The sequence below is a fragment of the Suncus etruscus genome, chromosome 5 (assembly GCF_024139225.1).
Source record: "Suncus etruscus isolate mSunEtr1 chromosome 5, mSunEtr1.pri.cur, whole genome shotgun sequence".
NCBI classification, from domain to species: Eukaryota; Metazoa; Chordata; class Mammalia; order Eulipotyphla; family Soricidae; genus Suncus; species Suncus etruscus.
In genome coordinates, this window is record NC_064852.1 from 96915335 (window position 1) to 96939685 (window position 24351).

The following is a 24351-nucleotide window of genomic DNA, read 5'->3' on the forward strand; positions in this document are numbered from 1 at the left end:
TTAAAATCCAAACTAAACATTTTTCTTCTATGATTTTATTATGATATAATGATTGACAGTGAAGATGCAGCTATTAAACTGTCTTATTCTAGAATTAGACCTCATTATTTTGCTTTTATTCAATTAGGAAAGTTTTGGGGTTTTTTTTCAATTTACATATTTTACTTATAAGCCATGCCTGCTTGTGCCCAAGGTTTACTCCTAGCTTTGTGCTCAGGGACACTCTTTGAAGTGTTCAGGGGACCATTTATTGTGCTGGGGATCAAACTAGGGTCAGCTATATACAAGGCAAATGCCTTACCCTTTGCGCTATCTCTGGCCCCAGGAAGGAGTCATCCCAATGACTAAAAGATTATACATTTATAAATAGCCAATTGGGTAACTTTGAAAAGTGATTTTAGAACAACTTATCAGCATAGTATAATCATTTTCTTTTTGTTTTGATTTGGTTTTGGTTTTTGGGTCACACCCGGCAGCACTCAGGGGTTACTCCTGGCTTTATGCTCAGAAATTGCTCCTGCCAGGCTCAGGGGACCATATGGAATGCCCGGATTCTAACCACCGACTTTTCTTCATACAAGGCAAATGCCCTACTTCCCGGCTATCTCTCTGGCCCCAGTATAATCATTTTCAACTTGTATTTCACAATGTATAGTATCCATAGAAATATAAGAAAAATACTACTTAACCTATTTGTTCTTGAACATGTCTAATATTTATTGTAAATTTTTATTAGCAATAAAGAACCCTGAAGATCCAGTTTGTTACCTACCTCTTCTACCTAGCAAAGTAGATCTCCAGCAGATCACTATATTTCCACATAATGAGTGGAAGAGGATTCAAGACAGCCTTGATAGTTTGACAAGAGAAGCAGCACGCCTTCGTGCAGAAAGAAAGGCAAAGAAACAAATGCATATTCGATCCCAAGAAGTGGTAAAACATTGGACTAATACAGCTGCAGTAAGTATTAATCCAAGAGAATAAACAACCTGCTTGCTCTGAGCTTAACCAGATATGGTGCAGGGAATCCAACCAGGACCACAGGGAAGCATCTTAGTCCCTGTTCTCTCTCCAGTCCTAGGAAATCATGTCTTTGTGACACTCAATGACTATTACTCACACTTGACATTGGTGCTCCCTCACATGGTATGTATGCTTCCCAGAACTCATATACTTTATTTATTTACTTATTTTTGGTTTGTGTAGGCTACACCAAGTTATGTTCAGAAATTACTCCTGGCTCTGCACTCAGAGATCACTCCTGGCTGTGCTTAGGGGACCCAGGGATTAAATGTGGGTGAGACCATGCAAGGCAAGCACCTGGCCCTCTGTTCTCTTGCTCCAACCCCAGGCTTATATACTTTAGTTACTGTGCTTGCACTACTTTCTTGTGATGTGCCAGAATTGCATGCTTTATTGTGACTAGGGATCACAAATGGCAATGTTGCTAGGATTGCACTTGCCATGTAGGGTGGTACTGGGGATTGAACTTGCAACTTCATCCCTGATAGGCAGGCAGTCTACCACTGAGCCACATCAGCAAGCATTTCTGTTATTGAACATTGCTTGGTTTTTTTTAGTTTATTTTGTGGGTTGTTTTTTGTTTGTTTTTTGCCACACCTGGTGGTGTTCAGGGATTACTCCTGGATCTGCACTCAGGAATCATTCCTAGCAGTCTCAGGGGATTATATGGGATTCAGGGGCTCGAATCTGGGTTGATCATGTGCTAAGCAGGCACCCTACTTGCTGTGCTATTGTTCTGGCCCCTGAATATTGCTTATTTACTTACTATATGTTTATCTTTGGGAAGGGACATAGAAAACTTGTGATACCTTACTTTAAGGCCCAGTATTCATAGTTTATTCATTTTTTGTAGAGGAGGGAAGAATTTTATTATGACTGATGCCATAGATATATAACATTATGGAAAAGGCAAAACTGTAGGAAGAGAAAACACATCAAATGAAGTTAGGAGTTACAGGTGGGAGAGGTAGTTGACAATAATAGAGTAAATAATTTTGAAAATGGAGTTCTATATGTTTCAAAACTGTGCATTTAAGAGCATATGTAAATTATACTCCATAAAGCCTGGATTGTTTTAAATAAGACCTAGGTTCATAAGAAAATAAGAGAGTGAAATATTCTTCCTCTCCCTTTATACACAGAAATAACACACTGGGGCCAGAGAGATAGCATGGAGGTAGGGCATTTACCTTGCATACAGAAGGATGGTGGTTCAAATCCCGACATCCCATATGGTCCCCGAGCCTGCCAGGAGCAATTTCTGAGCATAGAGTCAGGAGTAACCCTGAATGCCGCCAAGTATGGCCCCCAAAAAACAAACAAAAGAACATTACTTAATAACTAAAAGTATGGGGCCGGGCGGTGGCGCTGGAGGTAAGGTGCCTGCCTTGCCTGCGCTAACCTAGGACGGACCGCGGTTCGATCCCCCGGCGTCCCATATGGTCCCCCAAGAAGCCAGGAGCAACTTCTGAGCGCATAGCCAGGAGTAACCCCTGAGCCTCACAGGGTGTGACCCAAAAACCAAAAAAAAAAAAAAAAAAAAACTAAAAGTATGACCAATAAAGTAGAAGTAACATGAAGTTCTGGGTAGATCCTCCAAGATGTAACAGAATATGTAAAATATGTTACTAGTGATTTTTAAAAAAATAAAAATAATTTATTTTTGAAAATGCAGAAATTAGTCTGGGGACTAGAACAATAGTACAAGATCTTTGAATTTGATCTCCAATATCCCATATGGTTTCTTTAAACTGCTAGGAGTGATTCCTGAGTACAGAACCAGAAGTAACCATTGAGTACTGAAACAAAAATAAAAATAACTCTGGAAATCAATAAAAGAACTAATACTATTGATTATTTTAGAAAATGAAAATGGGAGAGATTCACTATATCTATATAATATAATTATAAATTTTATAATTTTAGGGACTTATGAACCATATAAATGTGCTATTTGCCTTAAAATTCAATAAGCAACTTACAAATACAATTTTATATTTTACTAAATTATAAACAAACATTCCAAATTACCACATATGTGTTTTTGTTTGTTTGTTTGGTTGGCTGGTTTTTGGGCCACACCTGGCGGTGCTCAGGGGTTACTCCTGGTTGTCTGCTCAGAAATAGCTCCTGGCAGACACGGGAGACCATATGGGACACCGGGATTCGAACCAACCACCTTAGGTCCTGGATTGGCTGCTTGCAAGATAAACACTGCTGTGCTATCTCTCTGGGCCCACCACATATGTTAAGTTCTATAAAATTAAATTTCAGGGGCCAGAGAAATAGCATGGAGGTTGGGCATGCAGAAGGACAGTGGTTCGAATCCCAGCATCCCATGTGGTCCCCTAAGCCTGCCAGGAGTGATTTCTTTTTTTTCTTTTTTCTTTTTTTAGTTTCATAATTCTCTTGATTTAAACACCGTGATTACAAACATGATTATAGTTGTATGATTACAATCATGTAAAGAACACCCCCCTTCACCAGTGCAACATTCCCACCACCAATTTCCCAGATCTCCCTCCTTCCCACCCCCCCACACCTGTACTCGAGACAGGCTTTCTACTTCCCTCATTCATTCATATTGTTATGATAGTTTTCAGTGTAGTCATCTCTCCAACTGCACTTATCACTCTATGTGATGAGCTTCATGTCATGAGCTGCACCTACCAGCCCTCATCTCTCTTGTCTCTGAGATACTGTTGAAAATGTCTTCCATTTTTCTTAAAGCCCATAGATGAGTGAAACCATTCTGCGTCTTTTTCTCTCCCTCTGACTTACTTCACTCAGCATAATAGATTCCATGTACATCCATGTATAGGAAAATTTCATGACTTCATCTCTCCTGACGGCTGCATAGTATTCCATTGTGTATATGAACCACAGTTTCTTTAGCCACTCATCTGTTGAAGTGCATCTTGGTTGTTTTCAGAGTCTGGCTATTGTAAATAGCACTGCAATGAATATAGGAGTAAGAAAGGGATTTTTTGTTTTGTTTTGTTTTGTTTTTGGGCCACACCCTGTGACGCTCAGGGGTTACTCCTGGCTATGCGCTCAGAAGTTGCTCCTGGCTTCTTGGGGGACCATATGGGACGCCAGGGGGATCGAACCGCGGTCCGTCCTACGCTAGCGCAGGCAAGGCAGGCACCTTACCTCCAGCGCCACCGCCCGGCCCCAAGAAAGGGATTTTTGTATTGTATTTTTGTGTTCCTCGGGTATATTCCTAGGTGTATAGCTGGATCGTATGGAAGCTCAATTTCCAGTTTGTGAAGCAATCTCCATATCGCTTTCCATAAAGGTTGTACTAGACGGCATTCCCACCAGCAGTGAAAAAGAGTTCCTTTCTCTCCACATCCCTGCCAGCACTGCTTGTTTTTCTTTTTTATGATGTGTGTCAATCTCAGTGGCGTGAGGTGGTACCTCATAGTAGTTTTGATTTGCAACTCCCTGACGATTAGTGATGTTCAGCATCTTTTCATGTGCCTTTTGGCCATTTGCCTTTCTTCTCTTTCAAAGTGTCTGTTCATTTCTTCTCCCCATTTTTTGATGGGGTTAGTTGTTTTTTTCTTGTATAGTTCTGTCAGTACCTTGTAAATTTTGGATATTAGCCCTTTAGCTGATGAGTATTGGGTGAATAATTTCTCCCACTCAGTGGGTGGCCTTTGTATTCTGGGCACTATCTCCTTTGAGATACAGAAGCTTCTCAGCTTAATATAGTCCCATCTGTTTATCTCTGCTTCCACTTGTTTGGAGAGTGCTGTCTCCTCCTTAAAGATGCCTTTAGTCTCAATGTCCTGGAGTGTTTCATCTACATGTTGTTCTATATACCTTATAGTTTCAGATCTGATATCAAGGTCTTTAATCCATTTGGATTTTACCTTTGTACATGGTGTTAGCTGGGGGTCTGAGTTCGCTTTTTTTTTTTTTTCTGAGTTCGCTTTTTTGCAAGTGGCTAACCAGTTGTGCCAACACCACTTGTTGAATAGGCTTTCCTTGCTCCATTTAGGATTTCTTGAGCGATTTCTGAGCACAGAGCCAGGATTAACCCCTGAGTGTGACCCCCCCAAAACAAACAAACAAACAAAATTTAATAAGCAACTTACAAATATAATTTTATGTTATACTAATATATAAACAAACACCCCAAATTACCACATATGTTAAGTTTTATAAAATTAAATGTCAGGGGCTGGAGAGATAGCATGGAGGTAGGGCATTTGCCTTGCATGCAGAAGGACGGTGGTTCAAATCCTGGCATCCCATATAGTCCCCCGAGCCTGCCACGAGTGATTTCTGAGCAGAGCCAGGAGTAACCCCTGAGCACTGCCAAGTGTGACCTATAAAAACAAAAACAAAAATAAATAAATTTCAAAGTAAAAATAGCAGACTGCTTTTTTTCTTTTTACAGGGGATTAAAGAACAGAGTCTAAAAGCCAAAAAGAAGTGTGAAGAAGAATTAGAGGCAGAACGAAAAATTCTTGATATGGAAGAAGAAATGCACAAACAAGAAGAAAGGAAGAAAGCTATTGAATTTGCTAAACAATACCAATTTTACCAAACAGAGAGAGTGAAAAAACTTCATGTACTACTCAGATTTTCATATATATTTATATATTTAATATATGTACAGATATATAATTTGACTATTTTCTTAAAATATTGCAACTTTCTTTTTAGTCAGGACTACTTCTTAGCAGAGTCTTGAAAGAACGAGATGCACAGATTGAATTCAAAAAGAATAACATAAAATCGGACAAAAAATGGGAGGAACAATTGAAACACAACATTGAAAAAGCTTTTCAAGAAGAAAACGAAAAAGCAATAAAACGACAAAAAGATAGAATGGCTCTTGCCCTTTTTCATTTAAAACAGTATGTATACATAAATGCCCTAAAATATTTACTCTTTTCTCAAAATGAATATATCTTTGTATCTGGTTGTAAGAGCAATATATATGGAAATATTTAGTAAGTAGGAAAAATGCTATTCTTCCCTTAACTAGAAATAATATATTAGTTACTACTGTCACAGTAAACCTACATAATAACACACTAGTGATGTTAAACAATGAACACTTATTTCACAGGTACTTATGAGTTGGTTGTCCTAAACTGGACTTCAGCTTTTTATTATTTTTTGTTTACTTTTTTCTTACTCTCTTCTCTCTTGATGAATTGGCAATGAATATTTATGTATATGCATTTGTATGGATATTGCTTTGTGGTTTTGAGATATAACTTGTATGTCAAGCAGTTGACCTATTTAAAGTATATAAAGCTACAGCATAGCTAGTAGGGTGCTACTACTCTGGTTTGATTCCCAGAACCCCACATGGTCCCCCTATTCCACCAGAAATGATTTCTGAGTACAAAGCCAGGAATTAGCCTGTGCGATGCCAGGTATGACCCCAGAGCAACAACGGATAATAATAAAAGTATATTTCAGTGCTTTTTAGGATATTTGCAAGGTGAATATAATTGCTACTAATTCCAGAACATTTACGTTAATCCCAAAGAAACTGTATTAGTCACCTTATTAGTCACCTTTCATTATTCTCTGCTCTTGCTCTGGAAACCACTAAATCTACTTTCTAGCTCTAAGAATTTGCCTACTCTGGGCATTTTCTTAAGAGCTTTTTAATCTACAGGGCAGGCTGAGTTTGCTCTTTACTGTTGGAGAGGTGCTAATGTGCTACATGTACATCATGGGTCAAGTCCAGGTTGAAGGGAAGCAGTTTCCTGGCAGTTTCTTGTTCTCTTCTCAGGGAACTCTGAGTGGTACTAGGGATTCAAACCAAGATCAGGGTCACCATAGCTGCATAGAGGTACCAAAGCAAGTGCCTCACCTTCTGTTTTATCTCTCAGGGACAAACTTTGTATTTTTTGTTTTGGGGCCATGCCCAGTGGTGCTAAGATCATTTGGGTCTATCCTGGCAGTGCTTTGGGAACCATATGGGATGTAGAGGAGCAAACCTGGATTGTCTGTGTGCAAGGCAACCTACCCACTGTGCTATCACTCCAGCCCCACACCTTGAAATTTTTTTTTTTGTTTTTTTGTTTTTGGATCACACCCGGCAGCGCTCAGGGGTTACTTCTGGCTCCAAGCTCAGAAATTGCTCCTGGCAGGCTCAGGGGACCCATGTGGGATGCCAGGATTCTAACCACCGTTCTTCTGCATGCAAGGCAAATGTCTTACCTCCATGCTGTCTCTCTGGCCCCACACCTCAAATTTTTTTAACTGTTGATTGATTGATCGGTTTCTGGGCCACACCGGCGATGCGCTATCTCTCTGGCCCCTGTAAGAATCATCACAGATCTCCCTTAGCTGTGGTCCTACTTAATAAAGTGACCTTGTTTCTAAAGACGCATGCTCTGTACAGCAGACTCTCCTAGGCATCTCCTATCCTGAATTGTTTGAATAATGCCGACATAACCATAGTGACTCACTTGACCTTAACCTCTGAGCATGAGGGAAGGGAATTTTCCTCACCATGAAGATGAATGAAGAACACCAAGATAAAAAATGGAAGGGTGAGGCCCAAGAAAATAGGATCGGTGTTACAGAAAGCTGGATTGTACAGCAAGTAGGGCACTTGCCTTGCATGCAGCAAGCCCTAGTCCTCAGAGTCCAACCATGAGTGATCCCTGAGTGAAGAACCATGAGTAAGCCATGAGCACTGCTTACTGTGCCCCCCCACCTGAAGAAAAAAAAAGAAAGAAAGAATAGGGGTTAGGAAACATCTTGCATCCTCCTAAGACTGACCCCAGCACCACACAATCCCTTAAGTGTCACAAGTGTGGCCCTGCTGGTTCCGGCCCTGTAAGACCTGAGCAGCAATGCAACCTTAGGTCATAGGCCTTCACAATGAACCAATGGCCAATCAGAGGCGACTCCTTGGGGTGTCTTGAGTACCACTTGGAAGATTTCCCATACATACACTGGTACATATGAATTAAAGATTAAGTGGGTTGTTGATTTTACCCTGTTTGACCCAATAGGGAAAAAAATTAGCAATGAGAAACAGTGGAGGAGAGGGGAAGAGAAAGAAAGATATGTGAGAAAGAGAGAGAGATGTGAGAAAGAGGAACAGTGGAGCAGCCTGTACTGTTTACCGCCCAGCAGGGATGTGCTGATGTAATAGGCTTAGGCTGTCTTGCCTTCCCGTCTGCAGAAGATAGATTGACAAGGACACTCACTGGCTGCAGTAGACAATGCATTGGAGTGTTTGTGGTGGGGCTATAAAGGGTTTGGGGAGAGGTAGTTAAAAAGTCAGCTAGAGGGGCCGGTGAGGTGGCGCTAGAGGTAAGGTGTCTGCCTTGTGAGCGCTAGCCAAGGAAGGACCACAGTTCAATCCCCCAGCGTCCCATATGGTCCCCCCAAGCCAGGGGCAATTTCTGAGCACTTAGCCAGGAGTAATCCCTGAGCATCAAATAGGTGTGACCCCCCCAAAAAAAAGTCAGCTAGAGGGGCCGGAGAGATAGCATAGAGGTAGGGCCATTGCCTTGCATGCAGAAGGATGGTGGTTTGAATCCCTGTGTCCAATATGGGCCCCCGAGGCTGCTAGGAGCAATTTCTGAGCATAGAACCAGGAGTAACCCCTGAGCACTACCGGGTGTGACCCAAAAAACAAACAAACAAACAAACAAAAAAGTCAGGTAGAAATCAATCTCTCAAATCAGAGATCTGAAGTGAGAAGACGTGTCAGAGATCTCAGGATAATCCATGCGTAAGTCTCAAGAGAGAACCATCATTTAATGTCTTACTGCTCATAAAGTAAGGCATCAGGGGCTGGAGAGATGGGGCATTTGCCTTGCAAGCTGCCGACTGGGTTTGATTCTAGGGACCCATGTGGTCCCCCAGCCTGCTGATTTCTTAGTGCAGTGCCAGGAGTAACTCCTGAGCACCACTGGATGTGACCCAACAACCAATCAATAAATAAAGTTTTTTTTTTTAAAAAAAGTAAGGCATCGGGGCCGGGAAGGTGGCGCTAGAGGTAAGGTGTCTGCCTTGCAAGCGCTAGCGTAGGACGGACCGCGGTTCGATCCCCCGGCGTCCCATATGGTCCCCCCAAGCCAGGGGCGATTTCTGAGCGCATAGCCAGGAGTAACCCCTGAGCGTCAAACGGGTGTGGCCCAAAAAAACAAAAACAAAAACAAAAAAAACAAAAACAAAAAAAGTAAGGCATCAATAGCCATTGTCAGCTAGGGAAATAGTGATAGCGATAGTAACTGGTGGGTAAAGAAATTGTTATTCTCCATTCATCAAATCCTATCTCCTAAAGACCTTAGCTTAGCTTTAGAACTGTTCAACACTTAAAATAGAGTAGTAGCAATCAAGAACTTGTAGGAACTTTTCTGTAAAATGTTTCGATTCCATCATACTATCATTCAGCTAACTTAGTTCTTTCCAGAGGAAAGGAACACTTGTCTTCAGTAACTTATTGATGAGAAACAAAACATTCCTCAAAGAAATAAGACATTTCTCAAAGAAGAATATTAGCAATTCTGGCCTAACCAAGTTTAGATTTGATCTTAGTTACTGCAATTTGAACCACAGACCTTCTGCATGAAAGGCAAATGCCTTACCTCCATGCTATCTCTCCGGCCCCCCAAAGTTTGAAATTCTAGTACCACAATGATGGTTCTCCAATCATTGCTAGATTCGGCCTTGATGGCCCCATCACTGCCAGGATGTCCTGAGATTCCCCAGAACAATAGGACTCAAGCATCATTGCACCCTGACATCTCTACTTTGGATTGCTTGATGTCATTGACTGAAAATTGCTGGTGCCCCTATCGCAGGGCCTTTATGGCTTGGAAGACTCCTCACAAAAGAATATAACTGATTCTTTTAAATTTGTTGTCAATTTTAATTATGATTTGCTTTAGAATAAAAGAACATGAAGAGGAGAAAAAAGTAAGAAGAAAATATGAAGAGAAGGATGCTGAGGAAATAAAGCGACAGCAATTATTATATGAAATAGAAATTGAGAAAAAGAAAGAAAAGAAAAAAGAAGAGATATCTGAAAACAGGAGATGCCTTTCTGTAAGCTGAAAATCAGCATCTCTTCCGAAAGTGGAAGAGAAATTGATCTTTTCTTGTGGGAGCGGGGGCCTCAGCTGGTGGTGCTCAGGGTTTACTCTTTGCTCTGTGCTCAGAGATCACTCCTAGGGAATTCTGTACCATCAAAGTAGTATCCTACCTGCTGTACTAGCTCTCTGTCCCTGCTTTTAGCTTTTTATTGAGTGAGGCAGTAGGGTTGCAAGTTTTCATATTATTGTTTTGAACTTGCAATGCTTCCTCTCCACTCCCACATTATATATTTCAGTGCTGTTGATTGTTGTTTAGAAATAATAGTAGAGACGGAGCCGGAGAGATAGCATGGAGGTAAGGCGTTTGCCTTTCATGCAGAAGGTCATTGGTTCGAATCCCGGCGTCCCATATGGTCCCCTGAGCCTGCCAGGAGCGATTTCTGAGCCTGGAGCCAGGAGTAACCCCTGAGCGCTGCCGGGTGTGACCCAAAAACCAAAAGAAAAATAAATAAATTAATTAATTAAAAAAAAAAGAGAGGCCGGAGAGATAGCATGGAGGTAAGGCATTTGCCTTTCATGCAGAAGGTCATTGGTTCAAATCCCGGCATTCCATATGGTCCCCGGTGCCTGCCTGAGCACTGCCGGATGTGACCCAAAAACCAAAAACCAAAAAAAAAAAAAAAAAAAAAAAACCAAACAAACAAAAAGAAAGAATAGTAGAGTAGAAAACTAATAACTATTAAGTTTGATTTCTAAAGGACTATATAATTGGGGGGTAGTTATAGTTGCTATGGCTTTGTTTTGAATGAAGAGAATGAGGGACTGGAGCAATAAAACAACAGGGAAGGTATTTGCTTTGCACACAGCCAACCAGGTTTTATCTCTGGCACTGCTAATGGTCCCCTCAGCTTCACAAGAAGAGATCGATGAGCACAAAATCCAAAACAAACAAAAAAGATTATCCGGGGCTAGAAGATAGTAGAGTGGACAGAGTGCCTCTTATGCAGCAAACCCAGCTTCAATCCCCAGCAGTCTCTGTGGTCCCCTGAGCCTCATCAGGCGTGATCCTTGAATGCAGAGCCAAGAGTAAACCCTGAGCACAGTTGGGTGGGACTTAAAAAACCCAAAGGGAGCAAGCAAGAGCACAGTGGGTAGGGCATTTGCCTTGCACACAGCCGACCAGGTTCGACCCCCAGCATCCCATATGGTCCCCCTAGCCTGCCAGGAGTGATTTCTGAGCACGGAGCCAGGAGTATGTTGGATGTGGCCCCAAAATAAAAACAAAACAACAAACAAACAAAAAAGATAAGAATAAAAGAATGAAGAGAATGAGTATTTTTTCCCATGTGATTTTTTTCTTATCCTGAAATGTAAGTCATCATAAGGAATGAATAGGAAGATTTAAGTTTGGAGAGTTATGTCTGCTTTGCATTTAATATGTATTGAATATATAGTACATATTATGAAAATGATTTTAGAGATATTTCTGTTTATATTTTGTTTTGTTTTGGGGCCACACTTGACAGGGCTCAGGGGTTACTCCTGGCTCTGCGCTCAGAAATTGCTCCTGGCAAGCTCGGGGGACTATATGGGATGCCAGGAATCAAACCTGGGTTCGTCCTGGGTCGGCCGTGTGCAAGGCAAAAACGCCTTACTGCTATTGTATCTCTATGGCTCCATGTTTATAAAATTTTATATTTTTTAAGTGAATCACCTTGAGATAGTTATAAAGTAATTCATTATTGAGTTTCAGTCATACAATGTCCAGCATTCATCTCTTCACCAGTGCACATTTCCTGTCACCAGTATCCCCAGTTTCCCTCCCCCTCTCCTCTTGCCCTACCCCCTCTCTACCTCTATGATAGTCTCCCCCCCCCCCCCCGCTTTTTCCTCTTTTAGATACTGTGTTTTGCAGTAGTGTTACTAAAGTGGTATAATGCATATCATTCTACCTCCTTTTATCATCCAGTTTTTGTCCAGAGTGGACATTTCTAAGTATAATTGTCATAGTGGTCCCTTTTCTGCCCTGTTCTTCATGGCAAACTTCCTACCATGGGCCTGTTCTTTTGGCCCTCATCTCTATTGTCTCTGGGTATTATTGTCATACTATCTTTTTTTTAATATACCACAAATGAATACAATCATTCTATGTACTTTCTTATATAAAAAAAAGACAACAACAAAACAGAACAATAGGATTTTATTCTTTTGGGGATTGGGGAGGCCATACCCAGCAGTGTTTAGGGCTTACTCCTGGCTCTGCACTCAGGGATCACTCCTGACAGATGTAGGAAAACATGTGTGCCAGATATCAAACTCAGGTCAGCCACATGCAAGGTAAGGACCCTGCCTGCTGTATTATCACTCCAGTCCCTTAAAATAGAATTTATTGAAGTTATACATGCTCACCTAAAATATCAAATAGCACTACAAACTTTCATGAAAGAGTAGCTCGGCCGGAGAGATAGCATGGAGGTAGGGCATTTGCTTTGCATGCAGAAGGATGGTGGTTCGAATTCCGACAGCCCATATGGTCCCCCAACCCTGCCAGGAGCGATTTCTGAGTGTAGAGCTGCCAGGTGTGACCCCAAAACCAAAATAAATAAATAAATAAATAAATAAGAGTAGCTGTACTTTGTTTCACCTCTACTGCTTCATAGAGGAAACCACTCCTAAGTCATTTAGCTGTATCTTCTGACATAGAATTCAGTTTTAAATATTTGAAAATTTATATTTAAAAGTGCATGTTGGATTCTAAAAATCTGTACCTTCATTTTACATGTCTAGATATTTTATGCCTCTGCCCTATAAGTGAGGATCAGCTCCTTTCTGATACCTTCCTATTTTCTGTCCCTCCAAAATAATTATATCATAGTTTTAGTTAGATTACTAAGATTATATGTGTATATTATTCTATAAAGAGCTGAGAAATGTTTATGATTATACTTTCATACATAATTTTTATGATTAAAATGTCTTTCAATTTTTTTATTTTTTAAATGTCTTTCAATTTTCTTGATGACTGTAGACTTAATTTACCCCATTTGTTCCATCAATCATATCATATCAAATATAGTTTTTAAAAGTTCCATTAAGTTACATAAAATGGTCTCTGCTACTTTTCTGTTTTCCCCACCTGGAATTCTCCATCCTTTTCTTTCTTCTGGACTGCTTCAGGTCTCTAGGCTGCTTCTCTGCTATCATTCTGGAACATCCCTATGTCACCAGCCTGAGTGGCAGTGTCTCTTTCCTGAAGGTAATGTCTTCCTCCTTGGTTTAGTCCTTCATCTTGCTGCAGTATATGTTTAAATAGCTTCCTAAGAAAAGTTTTTTTTACAGGAAGTAAAATTTTTATTTCTTACATAAAGGCAATATCATCTAAACTTTACATATTGTTGTATATAAAATTCCATGCTCACTAATCTACATTCTTTATTTATGACTTCATAATTTTCTTACTTCCAGTATTGCTGCTGAGAAATATGGTGCCACTTATGGTTTTCACCTTTTCTATGTGATCTGCTGGGTTATTTTCTGCTCTTCACTTCTCTCTGTCTGTTTTTCTATGTCTGTCTACATATTCTCTCTCTGTTCTTTTTTATTTTTATTTTTTATTTTTTGGTTTTTGGGCCACACCTGGTGACGTTTAGGGGTCACTCCTGGCTATGCACTCAGAAATCGCTCCTGGTTGGGGGACCATATGGGATGCCAGGGAATCAAACCATCCTAGGTCAGTGCATGCAAGGCAAATGCCCTATAGCTTGTGCCACCACTCTGACCTCTTCTATCTGTTCTTCTGACAAAGGTTTCTCTCTATCTCCTTACTGTCCTTAAACATTTCTTTCTCTTCTCTCTCTCTCTCTCTCTCTCTCTCTCTTTCTCTCTCTCTCTTCCCTCTATGTTCTTCTGAGAGATGTTTCTCTTTTCTTATCTCTTCAAGTTCACAATTTCATAGTTATGTTCCTTGTTATAGAATATATATATTTTTGGGTTTGGGTCACACCTAGCGGCGCTCAGGGGTTATTCTAGACCCTGCACTCAGAAGTCACTCCTGGCAGGCTCGGGGGACCATATGGTATGCTGGGATTCGAACCAGGGTTTGTCCTGTGTTGGCTGTGTTCAAGGCAAAAGCCCCAATATAGAATATTTTAATTAATTTTGCATGTAGCCAACCCAAAGCCTTTGAGCACTTCCAGGGTGATGCCCAATCAGAGCAGAATCAGTCCTGAGCACAGGTGTAGTTCAACTCCACTCCCAAATATTGAGGATCTAAATATTGGGGAACTACTATTAAATGTTGGGGAACTATTAACTTTAATATTGAATTGAATTCCACTTAGAATAACAATAAATCAATATATTATTTTGAGTTTATTTACTTTGATGTAAAATAGTCTTATTTAGGAAAGAAGAAAGAAGGGAACAGGTTATGAACAGAAGGGACTTTCACATGCCAGGCTATTAAAGTACTTTTTTTTTTTTTTTTTTTTTTGGTTTTTGGGTCACACCCGGCAGCACTCAGGGGTTACTCCTGGTTCTATGCTCAGAAATCGCTCCTGGCAGGCTCAGGGGACCATATGGGATGCTGGGATTCGAACCACCGACCTTCTGCATGAAAGGCAAATGCCTGACCTCCATGCTATCTCTCCGGCCCCACTATTAAAGTACTTAAAGTTGCCTATTCTTCTGGTAGAAGCATTTAAAACTGTGCTTAGGAAGTCCAAGGGCCCCTTCAGCAACTCTCAAGCAACCGGGTTGTGGTCCAAGGATGTGGTTCTGATTGAGACCTACAGATCTGGAATCACCTGGGCCACGAGTGCTGTTTGGGAGCCTCCAGGGCCATAACAGATGATGATGCTTGTGCCAGGGATGGAACCAGGGTTAGCTGTGTGCTAGGTGTGCTCCTTATTTCAGGTGGTCTCATTGAGTACATGATAATATGAGCAGATTTTATTATATTTTGCTTTGTTTTAAAAATAATTGTTTATGTAATTAACACATACTCTCTATATTTTCTTATAAATGTGCAAAAAATATTGGACAAGAAACAAGTTTCATAGCAGTTAAGCCTGGTGGAGGAAATTAGAAACAGGCAGAGAGGGCATGGAATAGGAAGGACACTTTTCATAAAGTGTGTATCTTTAAAATATTTAAAATTTGTGTGCCATGTAACTTAAGTATTGAGACAATAAAAATGGTATGTTTTAATGTATTTTCCTTTATTTTATTTTTTGGTCACACCTGGCAGTGCTCAGGTATTACTCCTGGCTCTGCACTCAGAAATTACTCATGGCAAACTCAGGGGACTATATGGGATCCAGGGATAAAACCTGTTGCACAGGGTTGACCACATGTAAGGCAAACACCCTATCCATTATGTTGTCACTCAAGCCCCTTTAATGTATTTTCTGACTATTCTTATTTATAAATAAACGAGATCTCTGAAAGTAAAGAAAAACATTAAGAATGTAAAAAAAAAAAAAAAAAAAAACTGGGCCAGAGCAATGGTGCAAGGGGTAAGGCATCTGCCTTATGTGCACTAGCCTAGGACAGACCACAGTTCAATCTTCCGGCATCCCATATGGTCCCCCAACCCAAGAGCAATTTCTGAGCACATAGCCAGGAGTAACCCCTGAGCATCACCAGGTGTGCCCCCCCAAATAAGAATGTAGAAAAGCCTCCCACAATCTCATACCCCAGAGATAACTACTGTTAAATTTTGATATAGTTCCTCTTAAAAACTAAAATATGCAAGGCCAGAGCAATAGCACAGCATTAGGGCATTTGCCTTGCACACAGCCAACCCAGGATGGACCTAAGTTTTATTCCTGGCATCCTATATGGTCCTCGAAGCCTGCCAGGATCGATTTCTGAGCACAAAGCCAGGAGTAACTCTTGAGCACTGTTGGGTGTGACCTAAAACCCCCAAACAAACAAATAAAAACAAAACAAACAAAAACCTAAAAATGCTATATAGTCTTTTTGCATATTATATGTATCTTGCCATGCCACTCAGTATAATTTAACCATTTCTCCATTATTGAATATGTAGAGATTGTTTTCATTTTTCTCATTATAAGTAACTGAGAGGAAGCACTTGGTACATAAAACTTTTTTTTTTTTTTTTGGGTTTTGGGCCACACCTGGTAGCACTCAGGGTTGGTTACTCCTGGCAGGCTTGGGATGCCGGGATTTGAATCACCGTCCTTCTGCATGCAAGGCAAATGCTCTACCTCCATACTCTCTCTCCTGCCTTGGTACATAAATTTTTTTGGGGGGGGGTTTGGGTCACACCCAGTGGTGCTCAGGGGTTACTCCTGGCTGTCTGCTCAGAAATAGCTCCTGGCAGACACGGGGGACCATATGGGACACCGGGATTTGAACCAACCACCTTTGGTCCTGGATCGGCTGCTTGCAAGGCAAACACCGCTGTGCTATCTCTCTGGGCCCGGTACATAAAATTTAATGCACATTTGGATCATTATGGGATAAGTTTCTAAGAAAAATAAAATGTATCTTTCTGACAGGTTCTTACTAGATACTTGTATGTTGAAAGGTACTCTTTTTTGCAGTTGATATACATTATCTTCCCCTAGGAACATATAAATGATAAAAATATCATTAAAGCAGTAGAACAGCAGCATCAAGAAGAAGAAGAAGAAAAGACTAGAAGATTTATCAAAGCAAAAAAACATCTTGCAAAAGTTGGGATAGAAAAAGAAATGGAAAGACAAAAGTAAGCCGTTCAAATAATTTCTGTAACTAATAAAATAGCATCTTAAATTGATGTATTATAAATCAGAATTTGTGACTGGGGATTTAACTCAATACCAAGAGTGAGTGCCTCTTTTTTATATTATTTAATTTAGTTTTTTGGTTTTTGGGTCACACCCGGCAGCGCTCAGGGACTAGTCCTGGCTCTACGCTCAGAAATCACCCCCAGCAGGTTCAGGGGACCATATGGGCTGCCGGGATTCGAATCACCGTCCTTCTGCATGCAAGGCAAATGCCTTATCTCCATGCTATGTCTCTGGCTCCTGAGTGCCTCTTATGATTGAGGCCCTAGGTTTGACTCCTAGCACTACTAAGTAAATAAGCAAAAGTGAAAAAAGGGGGGCTGGAGAGATAGCATAGTGGTAGGGTGTTTACCTTGCACACGGCAGACTCAGGATGGACCTGGTTTGATTTCTGATATCCCATATGGTCCCCAAGCCAGGAGCAATTTCTGAGCACAGAGCCAGAAGTAACCCCTGAGCACTGCCGGGTGTGGCCCAAAACCCAAAACAAACAAACAAGAAATGAAAAAAGTTGTTTTGAGAATTAAGGACTCGTTATCTTATATGCAAATTGGATAATAAATTACATGATTTTGGTTTGAAGCATGTGAGTTGGGGTTACTTAAATAACAAGGACATGTATCTGGTAGATGGTTGAAATCCTGGAACTGTCTTCTCTGGAAGGGTATAAGATAGTGAGGGCTTTATGAACCATTCATATGTAAGTGTTATTGGAAGTTGTGGATATAGGTGAACTAACCTCAAGTGGGTAGATGACGTAGTCCCTAGGGGAGTCTATATTTAAGGGTCAAATGGAACAAGAGGGTGATGTGAAAACAAAGAATGATGTATTGATATTGGAGCAAAACCAGAGAAATAGCAAGGGAGCAAAATTTCAGTAAGAAGAGAGTAGCCAGCAATCTTACCCCAATAGAGATGAAATGAGATGTTAAAAACGAAGCATCCATCAAATGCTTAAGGGTCATTGTTTAACTTAGTGAGCAGTGAGTGAGAGAGAGGAGACCTTACATTGTGTTTCTATAACTGAACTATACTTTTCTCTATACAAATGCATCTGGTGGCTTTTCATCTGCATGAAGTCTGCTATGGGTCTGTAAGCTCTTCACTAATCTGCTTCTCACCTGGCCAGGAAGGTGATTTCATAGCCCTCATCTTTCCTTTTTTTTTTTTTCTTCTCTGTCATTCACATTGGTTTGTTTGCTCCTGGTGCCTCTCTGGGCATGCTCACTTCCCTTCACTCTTTCAGATCATAATTCACATATTGCCTTTTCATGGAGGTCTTCCCTGACTTTAAATAATTGACTTCCTGGGGCTGAAGTGATAATACAGCAGCCCAGGGGCTTGCCTTGCACACAACTGACCCGGATTCAATTACAGCATCCCATATGGCTCCCTGAATCATCCACTAAAATTTTCCTGGAGGCCTCTGAGCACCATCCATTTTAATGATCTATTTTGTTTACTATCTGTCTACCTCATGAAAACTTCACGAGGGCATGGATTTTTAAGGGTTTTTGTTTTGTTTTGGGTTTCTTTTTCTTTTCTTTTCTTTTTAGTTTTTGGGTCACACCTGGCAGCACTCAGGGGCCACTCCTGGCTCTACGCTCAGAAGTCGCTCCTGGCAGGCTCAGGGGACCATAGGGATGCCGGGATTCGAATCACTGTCCTTCTGCATGGAAAGCAAACGCCCTACCTCCATGCCATCTCTCTGGCCTCTGTTTTGGGTTTATTTTTCTGTTATGTCCCCAGTACCTGGAATAGTACTTGGCATATAGAAGTCAATCAATAGCAGTATTAAAATATTTTGGAAAACTTAGACAAATGTCACATTTTCTAAAAATAATCCTTCCTTATTTCCCCATGTCACTTTTTTTTGCTTTCTAATATTTTTTCTTTTTTAAATTAATATCTTTATTTAAACACCTTGATTACAAACATGATTGTAGTTGGGTTTCAGTCATATAAAGAACACTCCCCTTCACCAATGTCCCAAATCTCCCTCCTCCCCACCCCACCCCTGCCTGTACTCTAGACAGACTTTCTACTTCCCTCATTCATTCACTTCATTATGATAGTTCTCAGTATAGTTATTTCTCTAATTTACTCATCACTCTTTGTGGTGAGCTTCATGTCATGAGCTAGACCTTCCAGTCCTCCTCTCTTTTGTCTCTGAGAATTATCACATGAATGTCTTTTATTTTTCTTTTTTCTTTTTTTTTTTGGTCTTTGGGCCACACCCAGCGGTGCTCAGGGGTTACTCCTGGCTGTCTGCTCAGAAATACTTCCTGGCAGGCACGGGGGACCATATGGGACACCGGGATTCGAACCAACCACTTTTGGTCCTGGATTGGCTGCTTGCAAGGCAAACACTGCTGTGCTATCTTTCCGGGCCCGTCTTTTTTCTTAAAATCCATAGATGAGTGAGACTATTCTGCGTCTATCTCTCTCCCTCTGACTTATTTCACTCAGCATAATAGATTCCATGTACATCCATGTATAGGAAATTTTCATGACTTCATTTCTCCTCATGGCTGCATAATATTCCATCGTGTATATGTACCACAGTTTCTTTATCCATTCATCTGTTTGGAGGGCATCTTGATTGTTTCCAGAGTCTGGGTATTGTAAATAGTGCTGCAATGAATATAGGTATGAGGAATAGATTTTTGTAGTGTATTTTTGTGTCCCTAGGAGTAGTATAGCTGGATCATATGGGAGCTCAATTTCCAGTTTTTAGAGGAATTTCAGTATTGCTTTCCATAAAGGTTGGACTAAACAGCATTCCCACCAGCAGTGAATAAGAGTTCCTTTCACTCCACAACTCTGCCTGCACTACTTGTTCTCATTCTTTGTGATGTGCACCAATCTCTGTGGTGTGAGATGGTACCTCATAGTTGTTTTGATTTGCATTTTCCTGATGATTAGTGATGTGGAGCATTTTTTCATGTGCCTTTTGGCCATTTGTATTTCTTCTTTGACAAAGTATCTGTTCATTACTTCTCCCCATTTTTTGATGGAATTAGATTTTTTTTCTTGTAAAGTTCCATCAGTGCCTTGTATATATTGAATATTAACCCCTTATCTGATGAGTATTGGGTAAATAATTCCCTCTAAAGATACCCATGACATTCTTCAAAGAAGTGGATCAAACACTTCTGAAATTCATTTGGAACAATAAACACCCTAGAATAGCTAAAGCAATCCTTGGGAAAAGGAATATGGGAGGCATTACTTTCCCCAATTTTAAACTGTACTACAAAGCAATAGTTTTCAAAACAGCATGGTATTGGAATAATGACAGACCCTCAGATCAGTGGAATAGGCTTGAGTACTCAGAGAATGTTCCTCAGATATACAGTCACCTAATTTTTGATAAAGGAGCAAGAAATCCTAAATTGAGCAAGGAAAGCCTCTTCAACAAGTGATGTTGGCACAACTGGTTAACCACTTGCAAAAAAGCAAACTCAGACCCTCAGCTAACACTACATATGAAGGTCAAATCCAAATGGATTAAAGACCTTGATATCAGACCTGAAACTATAATATATATAGAACAACACGTAGGTAAAACACTCTATGACATTGAGACTAAAGGCATCTTTAAGGAGGAAACAGCACTCTCCAAACAAGTGGAAGCAGATATAAATAGATAGGAACATATTAAACTGAGAAGCTTCTGCACCTCAAAGGAAATAGTGCCCTGGATACAAGAGCCATCCACTGAGTGGGAGAAACTAATCACTTTTTTTTTTATTTTTTGGACCACACCCTGTGACAATCAGGGTTTACTCCTGGCTATGCATTCAGAAATCGCTACTGGCTGGGGAACCATATGGGACACTGGGGATTAAACTGTGGTCTGTCCTGCGCCTTGCACTGCGCACTCCGGCCCACCCCCCTATCGCATTTTAACTTTGCATAGAATTTATCATTCTTTGCTTGTTTAGTTGTTTGAAAAAAATGTCCTTTTCCCATATAGATTCTTGTTTCCTTGGGCATTTACCATGTCCTTTTTCATGATTTTGCTCACATTGCTTTGCAAATTCACTCCATAAAGTAGTGCATTTTTCACAGCTAATTAAAAACAAGGTTTTGGGCCAATCTTTCAAATGATAATGTCCTCCCTCTATTCCGTCAACAAATATGCAGTTATATAAAGTGCAAGGCACCCATGTTTGGCTTTGGCTTAGAGAAGAGTTTATCCATACAGATGACTGGACTCCTACATTGTAAAGGGAAAAAAATCAATCACATCCCTCAAGTGCCACTCAATGATACGTTTATTTGGGTTGTGATCATTTTGACAACTTATTTTTGAGATTTTATTTAAAGCTAGGTTCTGGATTTGCTTTATAAGCTAAGCCTCTAACATCACAAGTAAAGTAAAAGAAACAATATTAAAAATATTTTAATTGGGGCTGGGAAGGTGGTGCTAGAGGTAAGTTGTCTGTCTTGCAAGCACTAGCATAGGATGGACTGTGGTTTGATCCCCTGGCGTCCCATATGGTCCCCCCAAGCCAGGGGCAATTTCTGAGCGTATAGCCAAGAGTAACCCCTGAGCGTCAAATAGGTGTGGCCCAAACCCCCCCCCAAATTATTTTTTTAATTGGGGCTGGAGTAATAGCACAGTTGTAGAGCATGTAGCCAACCTGAGACAGACCTGATTTTGATCCCTGGCATCACATATGGTCCCCTGAGCCTGCTAAGGGCAATTTCTGAGCACAGAGCCAGGAGTAACCCCTGAGCACTGCCAGGTGTGGCCCAAAAACAAAAAAAATTTAAATTGTGGAAGCTGAAAGTAAATACTTCATTTCCATACATACACCTAACACTTCTACATTTAATATATACACACAAGATCATATCATGGTTCCCTTTGGAATTGTAAATATACTTTTTCACATTTAATATATACACACAAGATCATATCATGGTTCCCTTTGGAGTTGTAAATATACTTTAAGAGTAAACTTACAATTTTTCCATTTATGGAGCTATTTCTGCAGGCTAAGTACATACTTTGCATGCAGGAGGCCTAGGTTCTATTCCCAGTGCTGCATGGACTAATACCACCAAGACAATATGTGAGTACAAAATGAGGAGTAGCCTTTAAGCACCATTAGATTTAAAAAACAACAACAACAACAACAACAAAAACATTGGGGCCGGAGAGATAGCATGGAGGTAGAGTGTTTGCCTTACATGTAGAAGGATGATGATTCAAATCCTGGCATCCCATATGGTCCCCTGAGCCTGCCAGGAGTGATTTCTGAGTATAGAGCCAGGAGTAACCCCTGAGCGCTGCCGGGTGTGACCCCCCCAAAAAATCCAGATGAATGGGTTTGGAGCAATAGTCTAAGGCAGTGGTTCTCAAATAGTGGGGCGCTGGTCTAGGGTAAGGTGCTTGCATTATATATGGCCAATGTGGGTTGTTCAATTTTTTGGCATCCCATATGGTTCCCAAGAACCTACAGAAGTGATTCCTGAGTGCTAAGCCAAGAGTAATCCCTGGACACTGCCAGATGTGGACAAAAAAAACAAAACAAAACAAAACAAATCTAGTTAAGTGAGAAAGAAACCGTCATTGACTGTTGGTGGGAATGTTACCTAATTCAACCTCTGTGGGAAGCAAATTGGAGATTTCTCAAAAAGTAGGAATAAAAGTTCCATCTGACCCAGTGACACCACTTCTTGGCATCTACTCCAAAAGGGAAAAAAAAAAACATTGACTTGAAAGGATATATGCACCCCTATTTTCATTGAAGTACTTAATACAGTGGCAAAGATATGTAAACAACCTAAATGCCCAACATGGTTGAATGATCTGGGAAGTTGCAGTATATATACACACACAATAGAATACTATAAAGCTGCAAAAAAGGACAAAATCATGCAGTTTTCTGCTACATTGTTGGAACTAAAGGGTATATTCATTGCTGAGTGGAGACTGTCAGAAGGAAAGAGGCTGGGACTAGAGCGATAGAACAGGGGTAGGGCCTTCCATGTGGCCAACGCAGGACAGACCTGGATTTAATTCCTGGCATTCCATATGGCCCCCAGAGCCTGCCAGGAGTAACCCCTGAGCACTGCTGGGTGTGACCCCCCCCAAAAAAAAAAAGAGAAGGAAAGGGGCAGATACAGAACAATCTCTCATGATATTTAAATATGCACAGTCAGGGAACAACAAAGGCAAAAGAACTGGAGAATTGATCCACAGAACTGAGCTTAAGGGGGTGGGAGTGGTAAACAAGAGGGAACTTTGAGGCCTTGGTGAAGAAAGTGGTTTCTGTGTAGTGTTGGAATGATGTATGCATGAACCTATCATTAACATTATATACCTCAATAAAGACTAAAATATTAAACAAATCACTTAAAACAACAAAAACATCCATTTACAACATGCAGTACTGGGCTGTGACTTCCTGTCTAGAATGCTTGTTTGGCACATAGGAGGTGCGGGATCGATTCTGGCACTGCAAGGCCTCCCAAGATTGCACTGGGAGTGATCCCCCAGTACCACAAATATATAAAAGTCACTCTATATATAAAAGGATCAATTGGGATTATTTTAGTTTTGTAAGAGACTATGAAATATCTGCCTTCTTAATTAACTTAATCTTGGCTTCACAATGAATCTATGAAGATTTGATAAGTGATGGGTATTTTTGTTACAGGCAAGAGGAAGAACGGAGAGAAAGAATAAAAAACTTACTGACTGCACTAATGAGTGCAAAAGTTGACAATGAAGATTTGATTATTGCTAGAGATACTGCAGAAGCTGAGGCTGAATGGCAAAAAAGAGAACAAGAAAAAATGGAAAAAAGAGAAGCAGAATTCAAAGCAATTGCAGAACATAGGGAAATTATGGTAAGCAATTCAATAAATAGAAACTAAAAAACAAATGTAATCTCTTCCTCCTATACTTGCCTTTTTTCTTTTTGGTTTTTGGGTTATACCCGGCAGCGCTCAGGGGTTACTCCTGGCTCCAGACTCAGAAATCATTCCTGGCAGGCTCGGGGGACCATATGGGATGCTGGGATTTGAACCAATGACCTTCTGCATGCAAGGCAAATGCCCTACTTCCATGTTATCTCTCCGGCCCCATCTCCTATAGTTTCTAATCGCTCTGAGCTTTCTCACAAAAAAGGGCAGTGATTTAAAATACAATGTACAAATAATCTTCCTCTAGTCATGAAATCAGGCTGTTTATATTATAACAATACATGAATTACAAATAAAATATTTACAAATGCAAAATATTAATTTATTTTAGAACAATAAGAAACGTAAATTTTTTCTTTATTTACTATCCATTTGAGGGTTCCAAGTAGCACTAAAGGGCCATGAAAATTCTAAGATTATTTTTAGGTTTGAGTGATGCTGAAGGTCATCAGGGCCAAATACAATAGTGCTCTGAGGACCATGTGATTCTGGAATTTAACTAGGGTCCCTATGCTTGTAAGGCATGTGCCCAAGATTCTTAACTAGTTCCACAGCCT

The 24351-nt window shown here is 40.5% G+C and overlaps 1 protein-coding gene across 1 annotated transcript in view; it reads left to right on the plus strand.

Annotated features, from left to right (window-relative positions):
• Window positions 1-705: 705 nt before the first annotated feature.
• CFAP210 (cilia and flagella associated protein 210) overlaps window positions 706-24351 on the plus strand; it is a 31562-nt gene continuing 7916 nt past the window's right edge. The window contains exons 1-6 of the mRNA XM_049772880.1: window positions 706-960; window positions 5432-5605; window positions 5701-5894; window positions 9912-10068; window positions 16652-16791; window positions 23527-23719. Coding sequence (XP_049628837.1) covers window positions 706-960; window positions 5432-5605; window positions 5701-5894; window positions 9912-10068; window positions 16652-16791; window positions 23527-23719 — 1113 coding nt within the window. The remainder of the gene's footprint in view (window positions 961-5431; window positions 5606-5700; window positions 5895-9911; window positions 10069-16651; window positions 16792-23526; window positions 23720-24351) is intronic.